This window comes from Chelonoidis abingdonii, chromosome 26 (genome assembly GCF_003597395.2).
Source record: "Chelonoidis abingdonii isolate Lonesome George chromosome 26, CheloAbing_2.0, whole genome shotgun sequence".
NCBI classification, from domain to species: Eukaryota; Metazoa; Chordata; order Testudines; family Testudinidae; genus Chelonoidis; species Chelonoidis abingdonii.
Genome location: NC_133794.1, coordinates 5,534,688 through 5,547,038, shown reverse-complemented (window position 1 = coordinate 5,547,038; position 12,351 = coordinate 5,534,688). Strand labels below are relative to the sequence as shown.

Sequence of the window (12,351 nt, the reverse complement as noted above, 5' to 3'; positions counted from 1 at the left end):
CCCAGCGCTCCCCGCCCCAGCCGCCTAACAGCTGTTTGGCAGCACTTAGGACTTTCCAGGAGGGAGGGGGAGGAGCAGGGACGCCACGCGCTCAGGGGAGGAGACAGAGAAGAGGGAGGGCAGGGGTGGGGACTTGGGGGAAGGGAGTGGAATGGGAGCAGGAAGGGGGCAGGGCTGGGGTAGCGCGGGGCCAGCCAGGCCATACCTTCTCCAGCTTGGACAGGGCCAGCGCGTAGCGATCCTTGGCCTTGAACTGCATGAAGCGCATGTTCGCTGGGTGTGTCAGCTCCGTGATGATGTTCAAGCCTGGGAACAGCCTGTGCCGGGCACAGATGGGGTCAGAAGGGCTCCTGAGCCCAGCCCCCACCCCTGCTCTAACCACTGGACCTCGCTCACCTCCCAGAGCTGGGGAGAGAACCCAGGAGTCCTGGCAACCCTCCCCCTCCCGCTCTAACCACTGAACCCCACTCCCCTCCCAGAGCAGGGGAGAGACCCCAGGAGTCCTGGCTCCCAGCTCCTCCCGCTCTAACCACTCGACCCCACTCCCCTCCCAGAGCTGGGGAGAGAACCTAGGAGTCCAGGCTCCTAGGCCCCCTGCTCTAACTCACTGGATCCCACAGCCAGGCAGGGAACCCAGGAGTCCTGGCTCCCCCTGTACCTGAACAGTGTCTGGACATTGACGATGGTTTTGGCGTCGGCCATGTAGTCCTCGTCCGCGATCACGGAGCTCTCCTTGTCCACAACCACCATGTTGGCAGCAAAGGTCACGCCGCAGCGCAGCAGGTCGTCCAGGCTGGGGGCCGGAGGTCAGCCGTCGTGCCAGACAGTGCCGCCCTGCCCCATAGCCCTCCCATCCCACTTGTGCCCAGCGCCACCCACCGCCCCCTGGTAATACCACGGGGCCTCCACCCTGAGGGCCTCCAAAGCGACCCAAATTGTAAGCGCAGCCGTGCAGAGGTGGGTGAGGGCATCACGACGCCAACAGGATGGGGGCAGGCGGGAGGCGACCAGAGCTGGCCTGTGCCACCGGCCTCCTAGCTCAGCCCGGGACAGTGCCCGAGAGCCAAGGGCCAAAGCGGGCGTGGCCAGAAATCCAGAGGGGACGAGTGATTCGGCCCCCTCAGCCCCTCCCAGGACTGCAGCTCCGGTGGGACACCCTTGGGCCAAGCAGGCTCAGGTCTCCACCCCCCAACTCCAGCTCACACTGTTCGGTGCCAGATGGGCCCAGGGCTCTGTGGGGTCATGGAGCCCACCCCAGACCCCCCAGTCCGCCCCATGCGGCACCTACTCACTTATCGATGGAGCCCACCATGTAATAGACCAGCGGGAACCTGCAGATCGCCTCCAGGAAATGGGTCTCCGGCCTGCAAGGGAAGGGGGGGTGGCAGTGGGGGGGCAGCCCCAGGCAGCACGGACTGGCAGGCCGGGGTAGGGGCCTATCCCTGCCTCCACCCAGTCTGCATTACTCTGCCCCCACCCCCAGCCCATGCCTGTGCCCTGGTGGCCGCCTCCCCCCGCCCGAATCCCCTGTGCTCAGGGCAGCCCCCATACATGTTCTCCAGCAGCAGCACGATGGGGCTGAGCTCCTTGCGGGGCCGGTAATACGCCCGCAGCGGCACGATGAAGTTGTACAGCCCGTTGGCGGCCCTCTCAGCCGAGACGATGATGAGCTTGTTCTGGAAGCGGTAGGCGCGGGCGTCTTCGTATGGGTAGTGGTGACAGCTCTGCGGGGGCAAAGTGGGGTTCACCGGGGGCACAACCCCCACCATTTTCTGCCAGCGCTGAGACTGGTGCCTGTGACCCCCCAGGGATCTGAGTTGGCTGGGGGTACAGCTGGCTTCTGGGGTGACAGCACTGCGGGGGTTAAACCCCACCGATCACCCATCTGGGAGGGGGCGTGACCCATCCCCCGTTTCCCACCAGCAAAATGGAGGTTAAACCCCACTGATCCCCCAGCTGGGAGGGGCATGACCCATCCCCCATTTCCCACCAGCAAAGCAGGGGTTAAACCCACCGATCCCCCAGCTGGGAGGGGGCATGACCCATCCCCTCATTTCCCACCAGCAAAGCAGGGGTTAAATCCCACTGATCCCCCAGATGGGAGGGGCATGACACATCCCCCATTTCCCACCAGCAAAGCAGGAGTTAAACCCACCGATTCCCCCAGCTGGAAGCAGGCGTGACACATCCCCCACTCCCCACCAGCAAAACGGGGGTTAAACCCTGCCAATCCCCCAGCTGGGAGGGGGAATGACCCATCCCCCATTTCCCTCTGATCCCCAGCTGGAGACCCAGGATCACCCCCCCGCCCATTTCTTCCTGGAACTATAAGCTAGGGGGGGTTGTATCATCATTTGCTCATTTGTGCCCCAGACAGGCCATGGGTAGGTGCACCTACCCCCCATCCTTCCCCACCCTCTGCCGTGCCTGCCCCCCAGTCCCTCACCTGCAGCCTCCCAGGGGGACTGGCCATGTGTCCCTGGGGTGGCCACAGGGATTCACAGGGGCAGGGCAGGGGCCCCCCTGGGATGGTGGTGGGGGTCCAGCTCAGGGCCCCTTGGCATCGCACACCATCCACCCCCACACCCCGCGGGCGTCTTGCCCAGCCCTGGCGGTACCTTGTCCAGCCGCAGGCAGCAGAAGGGGATCTTCTCCTGGACCAGGTGGCAGAGGGTGGGGGAGCTGCCGATGTAGGGGGAGTTGGTGGGGTAACCCTTCACCCAGCTGGAAGACCAAGAGAGAGGGGGAAAGAGGAGCTGGGGGGCAGAGAGAAGGGGAGGCTGGCACCCTTTGGGGGGCCTCGCTCCTCATAGCCCCAAAGCGCCAGGATGGGCGTATTGGAGCTGGGCAGGAGACACGGGCATCCCGCCAAGCCAGGCAGCTCCTTCCAGCTGGGTTAGTGCCACGGGGCATGGGCATCTGTCTGTGCCCTGGGCAGCCCTCAACTCCCGGGGGTCCCCGGTGTACCCCCAACACCGCATACACACGTGCATGGAGACACACATACATGCTGTCATTGGCAAAGCCCTCCTGGAGTCTCCCATGTCAGGGGGAGCATGTGAGCATTGGGGGATTGCGGCTCCCGACCCACGGAAAGCCACTCCCTCCCCACTGCTATAAACATTTCCTGTTGGGACACTGCAGGGGGCACTGCAGATCCGGGCCTGAATTCTGGGGGGCAGGATGGGCATACCCCAGAGGCAGGTCCCTATATGCTCAACTTCCCTCCGTCCCTGTGGCCTCTCTGTGGACAGGGCCAGTCAGGACGCTGAGACCCCCCCAGCTCGAGCGCATCACACAGGGCCCTGTGGCTGGCGGGTCCTTACGTGCCGGAGGTGGCCGCGTCGTCGTCAGAGTGGGTGGCCTCGTCCTCCGACTGGTCACTCAGGAGGTCGAAGGTGGGGCTGGGGATGGTGTCCACCACCTCCAGCACGGGGGCGATGCTGTGGTGCTTCTCGGTGCCCACCGGGTCGGCCGCCAGGCCCAGCGTGGTCCCGTCCGCGCTCTCCGGGCTGCTGTCAGAGTCCGGCAGGTCCATGGCCACCGTCCCTGCGTGGCCAGGGGGCAGGTGGGTCTGGGCACTCTTGGAGGGGCAGGATCCGGAGCCCAGCCATCCTGGCTGCCCCCACACATCTCCCCCAGCCCGCAGGGGGGCGTCTGGGGCAGATTCAGTGACACGCCGCCCGAAGGGGGGGGCAGGCTGAGCCCCAGCAAACTCATAGCACATGGGGCCACCCAGCTGGGCAGGACTGGAACCCAGCCCCCAGCTGGGCCCCGCCCCATCAGCACCTGGTGCCCTGCCCCCTGGTTCAGAGAGAAGGAAGGTGGGCCTGTGCTGGGTGGGGATTGGCTGGGGAGGTGCGAAGGGCTGGATGGGGATTGGTGGGCCCCATGCTGAGTGATGATTGGCTGGGGAAGAGTGAAGCGGGGGGTGATAATTAATAAGGGAAGGTGGGACCCAGTGTTGGATAGTGATTGGCTGGGGTAGTATGACAAGCCCGCTGGAGTCTGGTGGGAGTTTGGCAGGCCCCTTGCTCAATGATGATTGGCTGAGGAGTGAAGGGCTGGCTGGGGATTGGTGGGAGCTCGGGGGAAGGCGGTCCCATGCCAGGCCGTGATTGGCTGAGACCTGACAGGCCAGTCGGGGGTGGGGGGAGTGGAGAAGGCCGGGGCTTGGTGCTGAGTTCTGATTGGCTGAGGCAGGGTTTAGCGCCAGCAGGGGATTGGTGGAGAATTGGGGAGCTCCGTGCCAGATGGCGATTGGCTGGAGAGGTGTGAAGGGCCAGCTGGGGACCGGGAGCCCCATGCGGATTGGCTGGGGCAGGGCGATGGGTGGGGAGGCCGGGGCTCACCCATGCTGGCGATGATGCTGTGCACGGGCAGACGCGTCAGGCCGGGGTAAGCCGGGGTGGCCAGGCGGCTCCGGTGCAGATGCTCCTGCTGGCGGAGGACGAAGGCCGAGTTCTCCTCCTTGGAGATGTTGATGTAGAAGCAGGTGTCCGAGGAGGCCAGGATGTGGCAGGGCCCCGGGTTCAGCAGGATGTTGTTCTTGTCCTCCCGGCACACGCCGATCAGGCACACCCCGTACCTGCCCAGGCAGCCGGGGTCAGCGCCTGGGACCCCCGGGAGGGAGCTGGGGGAGGGAGGCGTGTGTGCAAGCCAGCTCGGAGTGTGGGGGTGCAATAGGTGTGCAGGCCTGGCTGTGGGTAAGTGTGCTCCTGAGCAGAGAAGCACGTGCGAGCTGGATCATGCGTGTGCACAGAGGGGTGTGTGGGTGAGGATGCATGTGCAAGGGCATGTAAGCGTGTGTTTGCACGTGTGGCACAAGTGTGTGTAAGCATATGCAAGCAGATGGAAGAGTGTGCCTGTGTGTGCACGTGCACAACCATGCACATGTGCATGCATGTGCAAGGGTGTGCACCAATGTGTGTAAGCATGCACACCAGGATGGAAGCATGCCCATGCGCATGCAAGCAGGTGGAAGGATGTGCATCAATGTGTGTAAGCGTGTGCATAAATGTACGAGCATGTGTGTGAGCATGGGCACGAGCATACGTGTGCATGCATGTGCAAGGGTATGACAGTGTGCCAGCACACAGAGGTGCACACGCAGCGTGTGGAGCTGCCCTCCCCTGGCCTCGCTTACTTCTTGTGGGCGTGGAAGGAGGCGTAGGTGAAGCTCTTGCCCTGGTATTGACTCAGGAACTTGCTGTCCCCCAGCCGGACGTGGTAGACCTCGTTGGCGGAGCAGCGGCTGTACATTCTCTGCCATTGCTCCGGCGAGGCGGGGCCGTCCCTGAGGGGGGAGAGACGCCCCCCACGTGCATCACAGCCCAGGAGGGAGGGGAGCCCTGGCCTGTGGACTCACCCTGGGGAGAGGACTCCAGGCTGGTGTCGCTGGCACCTGGGTCATGGCAGGGAAAGTCCGCAGGGCCCAGCCATGCAGAGAACGCAGCGGGGGGGTCTGCCAGAGCTGGGCAGGGTTGGGCCCCGCCCCCCTCTGCTGCTCGCCCAGCTCTGGATGCGGGGGCTCCAATCACAGAGTCAGCCCCAGGACAAGGGGCCCCAGCGTCTCCTCCTGGCCCGTGACCCAGGGGCAAGCGCGTACCCGCCCCCTGCAGCCCATCGCCCACCCAGGCCCCAGCCCAGACTCACCTGGATGGGGGCTGCCAGGTGCTCGGCCATGGCTTGAAGGGCTCTATGGGGGCAGTTCTGTCCAAAGGCACCAAGGGACAAATGAGAAACAACCCCACCCCCACCCTGGCAATCAGCTCAGGCTCTCTGCACACTCAGGCAGATGCTGCTGGGGCTAGGCTCCCCCACCCTGCTGGTGACACCTGCCTCCCCCAATGCCGTTTCCTCCCCCACCCTGGCACTGGCTCCTGCCCCTGCTTCTTTCTCAGTGCTTCTGGGGGGCACAGGAGAGCTCCAGGGCAGGAGGAAGTGCCATGGGGCACCCTGGTCCCACCCCCCCTTGACTGTCTTCCCTTCCAGAGTTTGAGTACTGACCCCAGGGTGGGGGGAGAGACCTTCTGCTGGGGTGTGAATGGCAGGACCCCCAGAGCAGTGGGGCTGAGAGTCAACACCCCACTGGTATGAACTGGGTGGGTTCCCCTGCCCTGAAAGCGATTGGCTTAGGCTCTGTGCAGACGTGGGCAGTGCTGCTGGGTCTAGTCTGGCCCCAGCTGGGGGCAGTCAGCTGGCGACGGGCACAGCTACTCACTGGCCCCGCGAGGTGTGGATCAGCAGTGTGATGAGGGTGGAAGTGGCTGGACACACACAGTTCAGAGCCAACATGGCGTACTTGAATTCTTCTTCACAGACCACGTGATCTGGAGAGAGGGACACACATGGGCTGGGAGCCAGGGCTGGGGCTGTCCGGGAGGAGCCGCTTGCTTCCTTCATCCGTCCCTTCCTTCTTCCCTCCTCCATTCGCCTATTATCCTGCCTCTGCTAGCTCTGCCAGCCCTCCGTCCACCAGCCATCCGACCACCTTCCCTCCTCCTATAGCTCTCTGTCCAGCCCATCCACTCCTCCGTCTGATCCATCCCTCGATTCCCGTCCACTCCTGTCTGATACATCATCCCTCTCATCCACTCCTCCGTATGATCCATCCCTCCATCCCCGTCCACTCCTGTCTGCTGTATCATCTACCCTCCATCTGATCCATCCCTCTATCCCCATAGACACCCCCTTCTCTCGCCCCTCTCCCCCACTGCCAACCACTGCAGGAGCATGGAACGGGGGCAGGAGAGGGTGCCAGGGGCACAGCGAAGGCAGGTGCATGGCAGAGGCAGGGCAGAGGGCAGAGAGGGCCCAGCGGGGGCCAGGGTGAGGAGGAGCGGGGGGCGGGGCGGACAGCTCACCTGCAAATTTGATGTGGAACTTGTTCTCGGGTTTGAGGATCTGCACGTACAGGGGGCAGTTAGGGGCAAAGTCCTTGACCGCCCAGGCCCTGAGGATGGTCTGATGATCCTGGGGGGTGGGCGAGATGGGGCAGAGCGTCACAGCCAGGCCAGACCCCCTCCCACATTTCCCCCAGCTCCCCAGGTGCCAGGAGGGATCATGCCTCCCCCCACTGCCCTCCTGCAGCTCCCAGCGCCCCGCAGAGGACAAAGAACTGACAGCACGGCCCCTGCCAGCATGTATCAAAGGCAGCCACTGCAGGAGAGCTGCACAGCCCAGCACACGGGCCCCGATCTGGGTTGGGGTTGCTACGTTGCACTCCACATGATTTGATGGCAGGATGCTGATGAGTGTGACTATAATGTAACTGGAATGTGGTTCGTGCAAAAGGTCTCTTGTAAGGTATCCTTACAAAGCTTATAATCTACTGCGTGAGGTCATCCTGTTTGTCTAAATGTACCACTCGTGTATCTGAAACCAGGAATATGAACTAGAACTCTGAGGGCCTATTGTGATTCTGCAAAGTGGGGGCCATTAATGGTGGTTTGGAAGCTTGATGGCTCCCATTAATCAGGACAATTGACTGTGGATGGGTCTGTTTTCCTGCAAGCCTTCCTGTGAGTCAGGCCCTGAAGAATGGAGGCCTGGTGGGGTGGGGGTCTCCCAGGACGTGTGACCATGTCACCTGCTGCTGGAATCCATCTTAAACCTGGTGCTTTTCCATGTGGAAGGAGGGGTGGGGACAGGGCCGGCTCCAGGCACCAGCGAAGGAAGCAGGTGCCTGGGGTGGCCAATAGAAAGGGGCGGCACGGCCATCTGTTAGCTTCGGCGGCAGCTCAGTCGGGGTGTCATTCTTTTTTTTTTTTCACCACTTGGGGCGGCAAAAAAGCTGGAGCTGGCCCTGGGTGGGGACCCAGAGACACGAAAGATTCCTGCCTTGTGCCAAAGGTGTAAGAGGGGGTGGAACAGAGCAAAGGGGGCTGCAGTCACGAGGAATCCCCCAGCTACCACCTGAGCTGGAACAAGGGCTGGACCAGGGAAAGGATTGGCCCCAGACTAGGAAAGCGTCTTGGAACATCTCTGAGGGTGAGATTTCCCTGTATTCAGTTTCCTACTATATTCGGCTTAGACTTGGGTGTTTTGTTTTATTTTGCTTGGTAACTTACTTTGTTCTGTCTGTTGTTAGCTGGAACCACTTAAATCCTACTTTTTATACTTAATAAAATCACTTTTAACCCAGAATAAGTGATTAATAGCTGGGGGAGCGAACAGCTGTGCATAGCTCTCTACCAGTGTTACAGAGGGTGAACAGTTTACGAGTTTACCCTGTATACGTTTTATACGAAGTAAAACGGATTGATTTGGGGTTTGAGCCCCTTGGGAGCTGGGTGTCTGAGTGCTGGAGACAGGAGCACTTGCTGAGCTGCTTTCAGTTAAGTCTGCAGCTTTGGGGGGACGTGGTTCAGAGCTGGGTCTGGGTTGCAGCAGGCTGGTGTGTCTGGCTCAACAGGGCAGGGTTCTGGAGTCCCAAGCTGGCAGGGAAAAGAGGCTCAGAGATAGTCAGCACATGGGGTGGCAGTCCCAAGGGGGTCTCTGTGACCACCCCGTCACAGGGGTATCTGGGTGCCACCCTGTAATAAATACCCCTCCCTCGGTACCATCTTTAACCTTGTGCTGGGGCCGGCTGGGTTGCCCGTGGGGCAGGATGTCAGTGTGTGGCACGTACCGCAGCGATCCGGTCCCCTTCAAAGCGGTTGCTGAGGATAAAGCAGGCCTCTGCGTCATCCATCCTTCGGCGGGGGGAGAAGAGACGAGGGGTTAGCAGGAAACCAGACCCCAGCGGGGCAGCTTAGACCAGCTGGGGGGAGCAAAGCGGCTGGAGACAGGATGGGACTGGACTCCTTGTCTCCCCCACAGACAGGGCCAGCCCCCTGCCCCGGCACCCCTCCCCTCACAGACAGAGTGGGGCAGGGCCCCCCCATGTGGAGTTCTGACCCTAATGGCCAGTTTCATCGATTTCTTCTGTCCATTGGCTGACGGGGGTGGGAGGAAGGGCCCCCCAGGCCTGGGGCATCCCCGCCCAGCTGCCACTCACTTGGCCCGCATGAGGTCCTGGTCCTTGAGGGCCGAGCCCTGCAGGAAGATGACGCGCTGGGACCAGAGCGGGATCTGCAGCACCCGCCTCACCGCCACGTCCATCTCCGTGGGGCACAGGATCACCACATAGTAGTCCTGCCGGGGAGACGTGGGGCATGGTCAGGGCACCGCCAGCCCTCTACACCTCCCCGGCACAGCCAGCCCCCTATGCCAGCCCCATATCCCAGCACAGCCAGCTCCCTGGGCCAGCCCTCCTATGCCAGCCCCATATCCCAGCACAGCCAGCCCCCTGGGCCAGATACCTACACCTTCCTGGCACAGCCAGCTCCCTGGGCCAGCCCCCCCATGCCAGCCCCATATCCCAGCACAGCCAGCTCCCTGGGCCAGCCCTCCTATGCTAGCCCCATATCCCAGCACAGCCAGCCCCCTGGGCCAGCCCTCCCATGCCAGCCCCATATCCCAGCACAACCAGCCCCCTGGGCCAGCCCCCCCCATGCCAATCCCCCAGGCCAGCCACCCCCTTTCCATCCACCACCCTCCCTTCACCCTTCCATGGGTCCTGAGGGTTCAGGGAGCAGAGCTCCAGCCTCGGGCAACACCAGCCCTTCGCCTGCCCGCGGAGACGCTCTGCACCCTGCACTGCAATGGGCAGACCCCTGCATCCGGGGGGGGCAACATGCATTGCTACCCCAGACCCCCCCTCTCAGCCACAGAGCATTGCCAAGTCACCAGCCCATTGGGGCCCCCTGGAGCAGCCCCCCCAGCACCATTCCCCTGCACCTCCCCAGCTGGAATCAGGGCTCAGAGATCCCTCGTGCCCAGCTCTGCCTGCTGCGGTATAGGGTGGGGGGTCCAGAGCTTTGCTCGACAGGGGTTGATGTCCCCTGCCCCACACCTGCTCTGGCCTGGGTCTGCACTCGTAACCTCCAGCTCTGCAGTGAAGGAGCCCCCCCCAACAGGCAGCAATAGTAACCTCTTATCCGGTACGGCACCAGCCCCTCTGCCGGGGGTACCTGGGGTCTGCCCCCTTGCCTGGCCATAATGCAGCACAGAGCCAACAGCGCTCCATCCAGGGTGTGACGCTGGCATCGGGACTCCAGGGTTCTACTCCTGGCTCCACCCTCTCCGTGCCTCAGTTTCCCCTTTGTCTACTTACAGTGGTTACCCTCAATTTATCCTGAGAACCCAAGATTGGGCCCTGAGAGCTTCCAAAGCATGTTTTTCCTGGAGTGGGGAGGGGGGCATTGAGTCAGCTGCCCCATCTATGTCCCCCCGCAGCCCAGCTGCTGGTTCAATTCCTGGGCAAGGGAGATAAAATGGGTCACTCTGTTCCCTGTGCCCCCCTCCCACCTAGGCTGTGCCAGGCATGAAGGCCATGCAAGACATGGTGCAGCAGTCTGTGGGGGTGTCTCATCTGCATATGTGAATATGCAAATCACCCCTTCTGCTAGTTGAGGGCATTGCTCCTGATTTGACAAGGAGTGAATGTGCTGGCAGGCGGTGGGGAAGGGGCAGACCAGGGTATGCAGCAAGTGTGGGAGCGAATGGTGCATTAACCCCCCCAAAACCTGAACTGGACCTGCAGACTTTCATATCCAAATCTTACCCCAAGCCCCATGCTGGCCCCTCAAAACCCAGCCCTGCCCCCCACCTCCACACTGACTTCCCAAACAATGTTCTGTCCCCAAGGCCTATGCTGACCCCCCCAAACCCTGTCCTGTCCCCCAAGCCCCACACTGCCCCCCAAACCCTGTCCTGCCCCCCAAACCCCACACTGACCTGTCCTGACCCCCAAGGCCCACACTGATCCCCCCAAACTCTGTCCTGCCCCTCAAGCTCCACAATGATCCCCCAACCCTGTCCTGCCCCCCAAACCCCACGCTGCCTCCCCGAACGCTGGCCGGAGACAATGCCTGTGCAGAGCTGGGATGTGCCATCGCCCATCGCCCCAGGGCAGCTGGCAGCGTGGGTGTTTGGGGGGCTGCTCCGTGGCCCCCGGCGCCCCCCTCTCACCTGCAGGCGGGGGTGGGCGTAGAACTCGTTGAGGAAGTCCATGAGCAGGTCGATCTTGAGGGAGCTCACGCACAGCACCACGTGCTTCTCCGTCTGCGCCCGGTACCGGCTGTAGTTGCCCCCCGACTTCTGGCGCTCCATCCACAGGAAGGCCAACTGCTCGAACTGCAGTGGGGTGGGGGGTTAGGGCCCAGCACGGCGATAGGGGGCACAGGGCCACCCAGAGTCAGGGCGGGGAGTGGCCTTAGGGCCCAGTGCAGCACTAGAGGGCACGGTGACACCCGGAGCGGGGGGGGGGGGCCGCATTAGGGCCCAGCATGGCAATAGGGGGCACAGGACCACCCAGAGTCGGGGGGGGGAGTGGCCTTAGGGCCCAGTGCAGCACTAGAGGGCACGGTGACACCCGGGGGGGGGGGCGGCATTAGGGCCCAGCATGGCAATAGAGGGCACAGGACCACCCAGATTTGGGGGGGGGGGAGTGGCCTTAGGGCCCAGCGCAGCACTAGAGGGCACGGTGACACCTGGAGCAGGGGGGGCGGCATTAGGGCCCAGCATGGCAATAGGGGGCACTGGACCACCCAGAGCCAGGGGGGAGTGGCCTTAGGGCCCAGTGCAGCACTAGAGGGCACGGTGACACCCGGAGCGGGGGGGGGGGCGGCATTAGGGCCCAGCACGGCGATAGGGGGCACAGGACCACCCAGAGCCAGGGGGGAGTGGCCTTAGGGCCCAGTGCAGCACTAGAGGGCATGGTGACACCCGGAGCGGGATGGGGGCGGCATTAGGGCCCAGCACGGCGATAGGGGGCGCAGGGCCACCCGGAGCATGGGGGGCAGCCTTAGGGCCCAGCGCAGCGCTAGGGGGCACAGGGCCACCCGGAGAACGGGGGGCGGCCTTAGGGCCCACCGCAGCGCTAGGGGGTGCAGTGCCACCGGGAAAGGGGCAGGGGGGCTCGGCAGGAGGACGCAGGGCTGCGGGGAGGGGGCGGGGGCTCAGCAGGGGCACGCCAGGCTGTGGGGAGGTGGGAGGGGGCTCGGAAGGGGTTGCGGGGAGCGGAGCGGGGCTTGGGGCAGCGCCAGGCCGCAGGGACAGGGGTGGGAGCTCGGCAGGGGGTGCCAGGCTATGGGGAGCAGGGCGGGGGCTCAGCGAGGGGTGTGGGGCTGCAGGAAGCAGGGCAGAGGCTTGGCAGGGGGCACCAGGCTGCAGGGGACGGGGGCTCGGTGGGGAGAGGGGGCTCGACGGGGGGCACTGGGATGCAGGGAGGGGGGAAGAGGCTCAGTGGAGGGGTGCCGGGCTGTGGAGAGTGGGGCAGGGGCTCAGTGGGAGGGCAATGGGCTG

General features: G+C 63.6%; 1 protein-coding gene across 1 annotated transcript in view; it reads right to left on the bottom strand.

The window, feature by feature from the left end:
* The window catches only part of LOC116824834 (potassium channel subfamily T member 2-like), a 26,984-nt gene that overhangs the window by 10,536 nt on the left and 4,097 nt on the right, over positions 1–12,351 (bottom strand). The window contains exons 4-16 of the mRNA XM_032780432.2: positions 11,017–11,181; positions 9,002–9,138; positions 8,633–8,696; positions 6,867–6,975; positions 6,224–6,332; positions 5,147–5,296; positions 4,353–4,588; positions 3,327–3,549; positions 2,619–2,724; positions 1,552–1,724; positions 1,293–1,364; positions 659–793; positions 206–317 (exon numbers count right to left, since the gene is read on the bottom strand). Of these exons, the coding sequence (XP_032636323.2) occupies positions 206–317; positions 659–793; positions 1,293–1,364; positions 1,552–1,724; positions 2,619–2,724; positions 3,327–3,549; positions 4,353–4,588; positions 5,147–5,296; positions 6,224–6,332; positions 6,867–6,975; positions 8,633–8,696; positions 9,002–9,138; positions 11,017–11,181 (1,791 nt within the window). The remainder of the gene's footprint in view (positions 1–205; positions 318–658; positions 794–1,292; positions 1,365–1,551; positions 1,725–2,618; positions 2,725–3,326; positions 3,550–4,352; positions 4,589–5,146; positions 5,297–6,223; positions 6,333–6,866; positions 6,976–8,632; positions 8,697–9,001; positions 9,139–11,016; positions 11,182–12,351) is intronic.